General features: G+C 36.8%; 2 protein-coding genes across 3 annotated transcripts; both read right to left on the bottom strand.

Annotated features, from left to right (window-relative positions):
- Positions 1 to 246: 246 nt before the first annotated feature.
- Pdrg1 (Pdrg1 prefoldin-like subunit) lies at positions 247 to 8,573 on the bottom strand. Of its 2 annotated transcripts, none has more exons than XM_045743996.2 (3): positions 8,398 to 8,573; positions 2,551 to 2,806; positions 247 to 905 (listed from the first exon to the last, which is right to left on the bottom strand). In XM_045743996.2, the coding sequence occupies exons 2-3, from the start codon at positions 2,795 to 2,797 to the stop codon at positions 742 to 744; spliced, it is 411 nt and encodes a 136-aa protein (XP_045599952.1). In that variant the 5' UTR covers positions 2,798 to 2,806; positions 8,398 to 8,573; the 3' UTR covers positions 247 to 741. The 2 variants fall into 2 exon arrangements, with proteins under 2 accessions (XP_045599952.1, XP_069180972.1); XM_069324871.1 differs by lacking the exon at positions 8,398 to 8,573 and adding an exon at positions 5,295 to 5,461.
- LOC123759018 (G patch domain and ankyrin repeat-containing protein 1 homolog) lies at positions 5,317 to 8,314 on the bottom strand. Its single transcript, XM_045743741.2, has 2 exons — positions 7,894 to 8,314; positions 5,317 to 6,463 (listed from the first exon to the last, which is right to left on the bottom strand). The coding sequence occupies exons 1-2, from the start codon at positions 8,044 to 8,046 to the stop codon at positions 5,357 to 5,359; spliced, it is 1,260 nt and encodes a 419-aa protein (XP_045599697.2). The 5' UTR covers positions 8,047 to 8,314; the 3' UTR covers positions 5,317 to 5,356.
- Positions 8,574 to 13,133: the final 4,560 nt, after the last annotated feature.

The raw sequence follows: 13,133 nt of genomic DNA on the forward strand, positions 1-13,133 counted from the left end.
GTATTCACTACTTCATTAGGGCTAATCGTCTGGGCATAAGTGTCCTCCTTTCCAGAGTTGCTCTTCTCGCAACTTTTGCTCAAACTCCTCTAGTCAATTCCGATTTGCTTTTATACAAACTGGAAAGATTGTCTCAATATTTTAGTTTTGTACAGTACATGAATATCAAAATTTAAACTACAAAATACAGAAAACTTTCATAATTTACTCAAAAGTATTTTAATTACTGCACGTAAATAAACACAATTTATGAACAAATATTTTATTGCTCATTCTAAAATTTTAACAATGAAAATGTGTTAGGTATTGCTACTGCCATTTCAGAACCACTTCAATAAAAAAACAAAAACTAAAATCCACACCTAAATGGTATAGACTGTTGACAATGTATCTACAGTGAAGTATACGTGGTCGCTTCCTTGCTAACAAGTACTGGAGGGATGTTGTGGTGAGCCTTAACATCTGGAGCATAAATGTGCTTGTAGTACAGTACTGTTTAGAACAGCAGTTCATAACCAGTGAGTCACGACCCCCTTGGGTGTATTTTGAGTAGAGTATTAGAAAATAGGGCCATCCCCCAAAAAGGTTGGGAATGGCCCTCTATTGGTTCTAAAGCTACTGGTTTAGATCCAATAACAGACTTATTAGTTCACAATGGATGGATCTAAGATTACAATTGTAATTTTTTTTTTTACTGAATATACAGTACAGTACTGTAATTCACAGAGAAATTTTATTACTTCACTGGCCCAGGACCTGTTTCACAGCTTTCCAGTCTTCAGGAGACAAAGCTTTTAGGTTTGTTCCGATTACGTTTTGCTTGTGCTCCAAGTCATTCAGGTAGTTGACTTTGCTGCAGAGTCCATTACGCAAGTTGTTGATTTCTGTATCCAGTTGCTTTTGTTCTTAAGAAAGGGAAAGAAGAAAATTCACCATTAGGTTTAACAGTAAATTAAAATATTTTAACTTACCGTTTTCTGCTATAAAACAAGTTAAATACAGGTGTAATTTGTAGTATTTAAGCAATTTAAGTAAACCAGTGACATGGAGTGAATACTAACTTGCATAACACTAGGTGTTATGCATATGTATTCTTATGTATGCATGTATTCTTCATAAACAGATGTGTACTGTACAAAATCATTATTCCCATTTCCCACCTTTAATAAGATAAAGGTGGGAACGAATCTGCCTAGAACAGAATGGAAAGCATTATAGTGTACAAAGGTTACAACTACACACATTATCAATACCCAGTTTTCCACTTTCCTGGGGCGGGGAGGCGTCAGACAATAGATACAAAAAAGATAACTATAATGAAAGAAGATTACAAATATTAAACAAAAATATTTACCACTTATCTATTCATTTTATTATTCACACTATCGTATATAGGATCACTGATAAGCAAGCACTGCCACTCTTTGCCAGTTATCCAAGGCAGCACTTTACAATTAATTATCATTACAGAATGAATTAATTTGTTTTGTCTGGAATAGGAAGTCTGTGAAAATAAATAAATAAATATAATATATATATATATATATATATATATATATATATATATATATATATATATATATATATATATATATATATATATATTTATTTATATTTCAGGAGTGTATCAAGGTCCCCCTCAAGGTCGAACTACTGACCCTCCACAGGATACAAGCTTACAACTACTGCCTAACTAATTACTGCTAGGTGAACAGTGGCATTAGGTGACAGGAAATGTGCCCAACCATTTCTGTCCAGTCCAGCAGTGGTCTGTTTTGTCTCACTGACTTTCTGGTTGCTTTCCCAGAAGCAACCAGAAAGTGGTTGATATAAATACATATATACATGTCATTGTTCCCTTCCCTAGTGGTGACAAATACATACATAAATGTCATTGTTCCCTTCCCTAGTGGTGACATATACATACATAAATGTCCCTGTGGCTTTGTGAGGAGGGGGCCCTGGCTCTGGTCCCTGGTAGGCCGATAGAACTGTGCAGCTAATGCGACCGAGCAGTGGTACAATATCGGTCATAACAGCTTCAGGGAGCCTCAAGGGGGGGGGGGTGGGGGGCAGAAATACCCCCCCCCTCCCCCAGAAATATCCTCTTTCAAACATTGCAGCAACAATCAGCATTTATAAAACAGCATTTGGTGAGATTTTGAAGAAAATACAAAATTTGGATGGAAAACAGTATGAATTAGGAGCTAAACTGGTAAATAAGAGCAATAGTGATGACAGATAGAGGAGTTACCAGTACCTTGGACTGAGAATTAAATTGATAGAAACCACAAGGGAAATATAAAACAAATGTTTAATTTCAGGAATTTCCACTTGTTCATCTTGCAACCTTAAACAAGATGATTTAACAATTTATAAATCACACTTGATAAGTTTAAGGAAAATAAAATTTTGGACGAAAAGTGTCAAAATAAGGACCTAAAAATAAGACAGAAGCATGGATGCTCTAAGAACCAAGTGTTGCAATTTCACTATTGCAAAGTTATTTAAGCATAATAACCATACAGGGTATAGGAAAGATGTGCCTACCTTTCTCTATATTTTCAGTTACTTGATTCTTTGGCATCCTTATAAACATATTGCCGACGCAGATCCACGTCTTGCTAGTAAGGCTGTGGCCAGTTAAATTATTGTTTCGTAGCTGCCGCAGCGCCTCCCTATTGGTGTTACGTCGACGGTCAAGAGTGATAATCTCTTGTCGGTCACAGATTACCTCTTCGGCAGCTGCTTCCACCTCCTCCAAGTACTTTTGCAGCATTTCTGGAGACTTGGTCATGGTGTTAAGCTAAAAAAAAAAAGAATGACAGTAAAGAGTTAAAATGCGAAAAGTTTCATGACTTTCCTTAGCCTAAAAATACATGTCATTTACAAAAGATTACCATACTCTCGATCCAAGTGAGAAAAAATGCAAAGTGATTTAAAAGTCCAGATTATGGCAGAAATTTCATGTCATCCTTTTACCAATAAGTGAAAAAATAAAGACATATTGATAGTTCTATTCTGTTTATCTTTCTTTATTTAACTTCATAGTTAAACAAACAAGATACAGTAACCATTCAATTTACATACAGTATTACATTTATAACTTATTTGATATGTCCTATCTCTTACAGCACACTTCTTTTGAGGAGATTATCAAGTTATAAAAATAATTTCACTTAAAGTAAACCAGGGATTCTATTTTTATGACTAATAATAACAAACAGCAGCTCTCCCTATGACCCTGTAATATATATTAGCGACGAGATCTACCATTAATGTACCATGATTAACTGTAAATACATAGCTATTGAAATGGAACGTTCTCTGTAACTAGCCAACATTATAATTATAAGGTGTGAAGGATAGATGAAGCTGTTAATGTAATAATCTCTGTTGAGGTCTGATAAAGACCTTATGTGCCCTCTATAATCTTTTTTTTTCTGCCACCGCTCACAGGGTGAGTATGGGGTGCACAATAAACTAGCCACCTCAGGTGGCAACAATCAGATCTCTAATGAGAAAATACTGAAGCTGCAAAATTGAATCGAACCTGCATCCCTGAACTCCTCAAGCACGTGCACTACCAACTGAACCGTGATGGTGTTGAAATGATCTTTAATTAAGTCCCCTCATGGTTCCAGTAGCTTTCATCCTGTCCCCACCCCTTAGGAAATTACATATCTACCTGGATTGTACCTGGACGAGGTTCTGAAAGTTCTTCTACTCCCCGAGCCCGACCTGGAACCAGGCCTGACTTGTGAGAACATGGTCCAACAGACTGTTGCTTGGAGCGGCCCACAGGCCCACATATCCACTGCAGTCTGGTTGGTTCAGCACTTCTTGCAGAAAACTGTCCAGTTTTTCTTTGGGATTTTCCCTTTTGTTCTGGCAACATTTCTTGTATTTGCTGGGAGGACAAACAACTGTGGACCTCTGATGTTCAGTATTCACTGATTGTGCCTATGGCACCTCTACTCTTCACTGGCTGTATTATAAATTTCCTTTCATATCTGTCACTCCAGTATGTTATGTTACCATGCAAATTTATGACCTGGCCTTCCAGTATCATCCATGTATATATTATTTGGTACCTCCCTCATCATCCCTTAATACATTTGGCCTAATGTGATACTGTGCTTCATTACTAGTGTTAGTGCAATAGTATTGCCTCAGTGCTGTAATCATGGTCATATGACACATTTGGGCGTCATAGGACCATGACGCCTAACCACAGCCAAAATGTTCTGGGTTCAATTCCCACAGGAGGGCAAAAACATTTGGACAATATTTTCTTTCAAATGCTTTTGTTCACCTAGCAGTAAACAAGTACCAGGGAGTTAAATAATTGTTGGGGGTGGGGAAGGGGGGGAGGGGGTGTTGCATCATAGGGGAAGTGAGTAGGACTAGAGGCACCTTAACTATGGGAAATGGAAACCATTACAGGACTAATGCCTCTCTTAAGTGCAATGCCTCTCTGCAAGCTTTAATAACAGTATATAAATTTTATCATTATAATCCTAAGCAACATACATTGTATAATTCTTAATATATATAGTAATCATATGTCTTATCTTTGTAAATTTTAGAACGAACTTTGGTTCCTACAACTGCTAAATGATTTGTTGTAAAGCTAGTTACAAGTAATCAATAGAAAGTGCTAAGGCAATATGGCTATATAACACTGTCTATTGATACAGACTAGTACAGTATAGGGTTCCAAGATACTGTTCAGGATGGCAATATAAGAGCAGAAAGGCAAAAAATGTTACTCAACAAAGGAGTCAGATTGACCAATATACAGTTTCAAAATCTAATGTTACCTAACAGTGTGATTTGCTTCATTCATGAATAATTACAATAACTTCTAATTAAGGGATAGCTTTCCATTCACCTGGGCTATATGGGTCTCGAACCATTGACCCCATGCGTGTGAGGCCAACGGTCTATCGACTGGGCTATGAGCAGTCTTAAAAGGAAAGTTTCCATATACTGTATACCAAGATAGCCATATTATGTAAAATATATAATTTGCAATTGGTACTAGATCTTTGAGGATTAGATAAAGAGATGAAAATTGAATAACAATTACTGAGAATGCTTATCTTAACTCCTTAAATAATTCTGCTAATTGAAAGTCCTACATAGTGGTGTATATGACAAAATACAGTCGCTCACAAAACAAATCCAAAAAAAGATCTCATATGACAACTGCAGCACATAAGGTAATCACAGATAGTGACTGGGACACACAAGGTAATATCCTAAACCACATACACACAAAATATATTTACCGATCCCGAGTCCTCAGTCTGCATCTTCAACTACTGTATTATATACACAGGGAGAGGCAATGTCAACAATCTGGTTCATTTAACATTCGTCTTATTTCTATTTCTTTTTTTACATCTCTTGTTTTTTGCATTTTGGCCTCCCTCTTGCTAAGTGTACTTTTTCGCTCTATGCGTTCACTCGCTTTACAAACTCTCTTAACTGCCTCTGTATCAGCTGGACCAAAGTGGGTCACTCTTGGAGTATCTTTGGCACTATTTCCCAAACCTTCTCTATCTCTCTTCAACACAGTCTTAATGGGAAACTTGGCACCAGACCTGTGTGGACCAAGACCCTTCTCTGTATCCCAACCTTGATTAACAAGGAGTTGGTAGCCTTTATTGCTGGGAGGAATACCATAAATAGTTTTATTTGCACCTGTCCCCAACTTAAACTGATGAACAATGGAGGTCTCGTGCTGGAGATGTGAACTTTCCTTAATGGTTCTTTGGCAAACACCACAGAAGAACCCCTTAGTTTGAGGTTCTCTCTTTGGATGAGAAACTCTCATTTCTTCATCTGACTGCAAGTTACTTTTCTTTTTGTTGGATTTTATCAACATCTCAACAATCTTTTTGTGTCCCTTCATAGTTGCTAAATATATGGCCGTGTTACCTTTACTATCTCTTGCCCCCATTCTTGCTTTGTGATCAAGTAATACTTGCACCGTGTCCTTAGCACCAGCACACGCAGCGACCATCAACAGTGACCATCCATACTCATCTTTCACATTAACATTAAAACCACTCGTCAGCAGTTTTCTTAGACCAGCCACGTCATTATTCTGAGCAAGTGCCATGGCCTTATGTATAGATTGAGCACATTCCCTTTTTCCACTGTACTCTTTTTGGTCCTCAACCTCTTCAAGATCATAACATTCAAATGTTCTTTCACAATTTTCCTCTTCCGACCGTTCTTTATGAGCACTAGTGCTGGGTTGGTAACGTTCATCCAATAATTCCTCATAAAACTTCTTGGCACCTTCCCCATTAAGTGATGTGCTAAATTTCTTCCTTTCCTCCTCAATTTGCTCAAATAGTGGTTCCGGCTTTGCTTGAATAAATACTTTCCACTTGATATGGGCTGTGGCCAAAGCTTTCCAGTTTGGATGATGCCCATCTTTGTTATCCATCTGAAATATTAAAATGAGTTAGCCAGCTCTGACTAGAATCTCATGACATTTTTGTTTAATACCAATTAGGAAATAATATAAATATATATATATGAAAAGCAAACACATACAAAATGCAATACTGTATGTAAAAACTGGCTAACTCTTTTATAATAAAATTTCATTTTATTAGGGAAAGGTGTTGGATATAAATGCCAGGATGAGAGAGAAATTCCTGAAACCTTCAGCCAATTATCATGGGACTGGGTTTAATTTAAATCAACATATTTAAAACTCATACACACTTTCAATCAAATTTATGAGAAACCTAAAGTTTCAGATAGTTTTGGTATAGTTTTTGCTGGAAACAAATTGCATATAAATAATATGTAGCCTATTATGAATGTTCAATAGCTATTTAAAAAAAATACTGTATGTTACTGTAATTACAATAAAAAAAAACAGAAAATAAAAGGAGTAACAATTATTAATAAACTAGCGAATCTTGATAAAATTAATGCCAAGCCAAACTCAGGTTAAATCCAGGTTAGATGTTAATTAATAAAGCAACATATTAACGTTTAGTACTAATAAAATAATTTATATTCTTTCAATAAAAATACAGTAATTAAATTTTAATTTATATTTATGTTACAGAAAATACAAAGCAAGGTAAGGTAATTATCAGGAGAAAGCACTTGCAAGGGTATGAGGACCAGGAGCTGGGCTATGAGGACAGGGTGAAGGAATGGTTCCTAGCCACTTGGACCATAGGGGATTGAAAGCTGACCTGCAAGAAACGAGACTGTTGCTGTACCGAGCAGTCCAAATGACTGGGCCAGAAAATACAAGCCACACCAATCAAAGTACAGTATTTATGAAGAGGTCTACTGGTAGCACAACAGTTTTCAGCACATACATCACTGATCTGCCTATCTTTGTACAACTGTGGCACCAACTATCTAGTTGGTGCATTTTCTTAAATTAATGTCGCTTTTCGCTCGTATGTGCGCTATGGCCAAAAATAGACGTAATTTTAATTGAAATTGGCTCACGAAATTGATGTACTGTTCCATTTTCTGTTTGAGTCCTCCGACTTACTCGGTTAGGTTAGGAGAGGAAACTTTCAAATAGCGGTTTTCATGATGTTTTGAAACCTTAGGAGAACTTCTTGCCCTTTTAACCTACAGGAGGACCCTTAACTTGCTGTTTTGGGAAAAAAATTTAAAAATTAATTTTCAATTATTTTTAATTTTAAAATTACGTCCATTTTCAGCTATATGGGCAAACGGCCAAATTCAGACGTAATTTGTAAGAGGACAGGTTGGTGTAGATTTAGGATCTGGCCCTCCAGGTCCCAAGCATGGTCCCTTCATGCTTGAATACTGTAATCCAAATGGGGGCCCACCAGAGATTTATACAATTGAATCACTACAGTTCACTGCTCTCACCTGTTGTAAAACTTTCAGCGAGTGGTGGAGTTTGATTCGAAGGTCATTTTCTTCATCAATCTGATGCAATGTAATGTGTAACATGAAGTGCTTTTGGTTTGAGATTTTGTATACCCCCAAAACGTCTACATGTTGAATCACCATCTGAATCATCACTTAGACCATATGTCCGTACAGACGCGTATACATATTAATGTTATATATAATTATATAATATATATTATATATAAATATATAACATTAATATATTTTGCCCAAAACCGGAAACAATGCCCGAAACGCTGCGTGTATTTGTGGCTTCAGGCATGTACTACCTCTCTCTAGAAATCCCACATTGTTTGCAACTCATGTTTCAATATGTGTACCTTTACCTGCATAAACATCTTATCTTATATAAAATTTCCAATGCCAAAATATGTTGTTACTCCGAGATCTCTTAAAAACGCCACTGCCATAATAAGGCCCGCAGAACGTTCACAAATATATCTACATTACAATCATTACCTCTTTGATGCTGGTTGCTATTACTGTATGCAACAGAAGCTTCCGTTCTTGAAATTGACACTAAGAAATGCAAGAGTCTCTTCTCGTTGTTGATTTAGTGGACGATACAAGAGTTTGTCACTAGCGCCGAGGAACTGGAGATGTGTTTACCTTCTACTGTGCCAGGAAGAACAAGCCTAAAACATCTGTCCTCTGGTAATATGTTTATTGCTTGTGATGTGTCTCTATGTATGTATTAACACTATGTACTGAACGGGGTGAGAATAGCTTGAGCTACCTCATCCCTTTGTGTGTATTTTACCTCAATAAACTTATTTCAATTTCAATTCAATCTGTCCTCACCGGCGCCTCCAGCTTATCATATATTCTCTAAGGCTCTTAATTACTTATTTATTTGACAGCTATTTCTATATGTACAACAAAGTTTGTGACTGAGCGCATATCATATTACAAATGTATTTTGTATAAGTAAAAATTATTTATACATGTTAATATTACAAACTTGAGCACGAATTGTTCAATTGTTCAATGCCCGAAACGCTTTGCGTAATAGTGGCTTTAGGCATTGTATGTACTAGCTCTATCTATAAGTCCACCAATCTTTGTAAAAATTTCTTGTATGTATGTACCTTACCTAAATAAACATTTATTTATTATTATTATTTATTTAATGAAAATTAACAATACATTTATGTACAATCCATCATTAATAGCAGGTGCAGGGAACGTTGAAGTAATTCGTACTAGGAATGTATAGTACAGTATTACGAGCTATAGTGTGTGTAACTTCCCTCCACCATAGTTGCGTTTCTTGAATTAAGGCAGCCTGCTCTACAGGTGAAAGGCAAGAAAAGCTACATCTATCAGAGGAGGCAGAAAGACAGGTGCATGTGTATGGAATACGGACCACGAAAAAGACCGAAGTGAGTTGCCGGTTTGCAGACGAAATTTTTTTCCCCCAGACGTAAGGGGGAAAAAAATAATCCTGCCTAAATCACAACATCCTGATAAAATGACCCTGAGGATAAGCGTCAAGTTGTCAACGGTATTTTGCTCGTATCTCTTTGAATCAGACTTGTACTCATTGCCCTCCTTCCTCAAGAAGCAACCCACAACCAACTCTAGACCAAAAGAGTTCAATCCCCCGCAAGCACAACTAGGAGAGTACAACAGTTACTTAACTCCAGCTGGGTACTCTGTTCACTGCAACATGAATAGAGGCATCAGGTGAATAGAAACGACGATCCCAGCCGTAAACATGTGTCCTGCTCAGGGATTGAACCCGGGTCCTTCCACCATGGTGTCTGTATAAGCGCGATCAACGCAATTTGGCCAAATTTGCTTGGGAAGGGGTAGGAGTTGGTTGGGGGGGGGGGGTGTAGGTGGGGGTGGTTGAAGAACTTAATAGACCTATATATTAGCAAATTCTGTAACTAATTCATTATCATTATGCATATTCTTCAACCCATCCTCCTGAAATTGTAGTCTTATACCAACTAGAGGATGATCCTCATCTTTGAGATTGTTACACTCAATTAAGTTCCTCAACACACCTCATATTTTCTGTTACGGGTCGGTAGACACAGGTTCGAATCCTCGCCACGGCCCTTGTGGATTTGTTCAATGATGCATCAAGCCATTGTGATTTCTGTGTGTAACACAGGCTTACTCTTTCCATTTTGATCATAGCTTCAGGAGTGACCATTGTGTCTTCTAATAAACCGCATATTTTGATGCCTAATGAAACAACCTGCCCTTAGGACGATAATGTGCCTATTAGTGAATAGGGCGATTTGTCATATTTTGTCCAAATTGACCAGCAGTTTTCAAAATATGATGCCTATCAGAAATATGACTTTTGAGTGTTAATTTTAAACGGAATTCAGGGCACATATTTGGAGTTTTAAATTACGGCTTTTTATAGCAAAAATAGGCAAATATATACTGAATATATTTTTATTGTGCACATTGGAATTTTATGGATTGCTTGGTCTAGGTTAGGCTACATGTTTAGGCTCTGTTGGCACTTATTCGTAGAGCATGCAGGTGAAGCATTTCGTTCAATTTGACAATGTGGTTTGGCGGTTGTACGGAATAAACATTTGATCTTTGTTGATGAAGACAAACTGGAGTATTTAGCAACCCGTCATCAAGCTTGGCTCGTTAAAACTGCGGCCGTTCTCCCAAGGTGCATACAGCTGAAAACTATATTTTATTCTTCTATATTTACCTGCTTGAAAATTGTTTATATGATGTCCAGCAATGTTGAGCCCAATGTGTATATCACCAATGAACAGAGAGAAAGAGAGAGAGGGTAGATCATACAATATTTTGTATTAGTGTAAAGATATTTTATTTCACATCCTTACAGCACTAACGACTGTACAGTTTGTAATAGTTGACCGCAACCCCGCCAATGGGGCTCCAGAACTTAAGATCAATACATGTTTGATTGACACACACATATTCAGTGTTAATGATCATCATTACTCACAGTGAACAGAACACAAATTTTGATAGGTAACGGAACGTTATGGTTTTTTTTCCAAATCCTCATGCCTATAATGTGATTTTTAAAAGACATTTAAGGACCATTGGCAAAAAACAACATACTGCCCTACTCACAAAAACCTGCCATGTACAATTTACAGAGAAACATTTCATCCAACGAGAAACGAATTCTGTTGGAGCTGTGTTTTTATACTCACTGGAGTGAAAAGTTTCATCTAACAAATTAAAAACAAAACAAAAAATCAAGTACTGGTTTTGTTAATCTGGACGATATACAATAAATTAATATTTGTTTACACGTAACAAGTATCACATATGAAAGTCTGTGAGACAGATAACAGCATCGAGATTTGTTTATTAGATTCAACAGTGCATGTGAGGATCTTTAGAAAGGTGACATGATATACAGGATCAAAGAAAACAATATTATGAGGTATAATTGTCTAAAATGGTCACGTCTTCAGCGGGTCTCGCTTCTACCCACGTGAAGAACAGTAAGTCTAGCAAGATGCCACACGTGCAGGCACGAAGAAGCCAAAAGAAGCTAGAAATAATGAAAAATATGATTTGAAGAATCTGATGAATGGTTTTTGTCTTTCAGGAAGGGAGAAAATCTGAAGGAGAAGTCATGTGAACAGAATGCCGCATTTAAACAGCAGAAAGAATGATTATGTTAACAGAGAGCAGGAAGAATGAGTTAAAATATATAAGTAGGAATTATATTCTTATCCATTTCTTAAGGTCGAGGGAGTACCGTGTCATTAGGCTACTCTTCACTCGTGAAATAAACCAAACAAACAAATCCAAAACTGGCTTTAACAATAATAAAACAAGCAAACAATGCTGTTAACAAAAAATGATCATGATTTAAAAAATATTTCGGCATGAAATTCCTACGAAGAGGAAAGTGACACTGCAAGACACGAACATCCATTTTAAGCCTTATGAGTAGTGTACATACAGGTCAGTCTCACGTTTACACCTAGGGGGGGGGGGGGTATATAACCTTCATCCTCGCATTATATCTAAGGGAAAAACAAAAAACAAAATTCGGTCACTTTCGCCATTTTTCTTGACTTGAAGGGGCAAGTGAAGGGTTGACTCAGTCATCACCACACAAACTATTCCAGCTAAACATCGTCGCCATTTTCTTCACTAGTTTCTAGTATGTAAACACAGTTCAGCCACAGCGGCGAACGTCTGTCTCATCGCCATAATAGAGCGACAAGTCGCTATATTAGTTTCGGAGTCTTCGCAATATTAAGTCTCTCTTTCGTTAAAAGCACATCGAGTTCCCCCCCCACAACAAGTCAATCAAATCAGTAACTATAGTAGATATGACTTACAATAATCTCCAAGAGGCTTTTTTGAGTACAAGATTAAGGCTATCTTTGTCATTCAGGATATAATATAAACAGTGTGAGATCAGTATAGGTTCAACTGAGTTAATAATCGCTGACTGTCATATATATATATACTGTACATACGTGACTATCATGTGATTTTAAACCACTACAAAAAATTCTCTCCATTTTTCTAACCTTTTCTGTGATATTTTAATACCGTGCCATAGCTCAAAATTAATTCTCGTGAAACAATGACATTATATTTGCGAAAATATCAGAAAACGAGACATGGTTCGAAGTTTTGAAGCGTCAATCGAAGCCTACACCACTTGCAAATATAATCCAGTAGAAATTGCTTTCACAAGCTGCTCCTCTGACTAGTTTTCGCGTCCATACAAACACACACAGTCATCATCAAGCATCTAACCATCTTCATAAGCAGAGATAAATTTATCCATACAACAACCATATGAGTCAAATGCATTATAGTTTTGTAAGTTTGATCAATGCTGTACAGCCTCGCGAAGAGGCTATATAGATTCGAAGATCGTAGGCAGTATTTCTAAACGTCATCATATAGTATACTTTTCTTACCGTATAGTGGGGGAGAAAAATAAAGATAGAACACACAAGCACAGAACTCCATGTATATAAAGTTTGGCTCTATGCCATTGTCTGGGGACGTCGCTTCCATTTTGTTTTTCTTTGACTAGTCACAGCGGTTGCCAACTCTTCCTATAATCTCATTTACACCAATTTCTATGTATATTAGTATATTTTTTTAATAAGAAGGTAATCAATAAATAATTTGTATTTAAAGCTATCTTATGACTAGAAATATATCCACATTAATCTGCTAAATTTAATAAAACGTATTAA

The sequence above is a fragment of the Procambarus clarkii genome, chromosome 15 (assembly GCF_040958095.1).
Source record: "Procambarus clarkii isolate CNS0578487 chromosome 15, FALCON_Pclarkii_2.0, whole genome shotgun sequence".
Taxonomy (NCBI): domain Eukaryota; kingdom Metazoa; phylum Arthropoda; class Malacostraca; order Decapoda; family Cambaridae; genus Procambarus; species Procambarus clarkii.

Bases quoted from the DNA above. Each gene is read 5' to 3' on its own strand.
- LOC123759018 (XM_045743741.2), bottom strand. From the start codon at position 8,046: ATGATTCAGATGGTGATTCAACATGTAGACGTTTTGGGGGTATACAAA. The intron at 6,464-7,893 runs GTGAGAGCAGTG...TTAATATTTCAG, and splicing joins CGCTGAAAGTTTTACAACAG to ATGGATAACAAAGATGGGCA.
- Pdrg1 (XM_069324871.1), bottom strand. From the start codon at position 5,318: ATGCAGACTGAGGACTCGGGATCG. The intron at 2,807-5,294 runs GTAAATATATTT...TTTTTTTTTTAG, and splicing joins AGACTGAGGACTCGGGATCG to CTTAACACCATGACCAAGTC. The intron at 906-2,550 runs GTAGGCACATCT...CCCTTTCTTAAG, and splicing joins AACTGAAAATATAGAGAAAG to AACAAAAGCAACTGGATACA.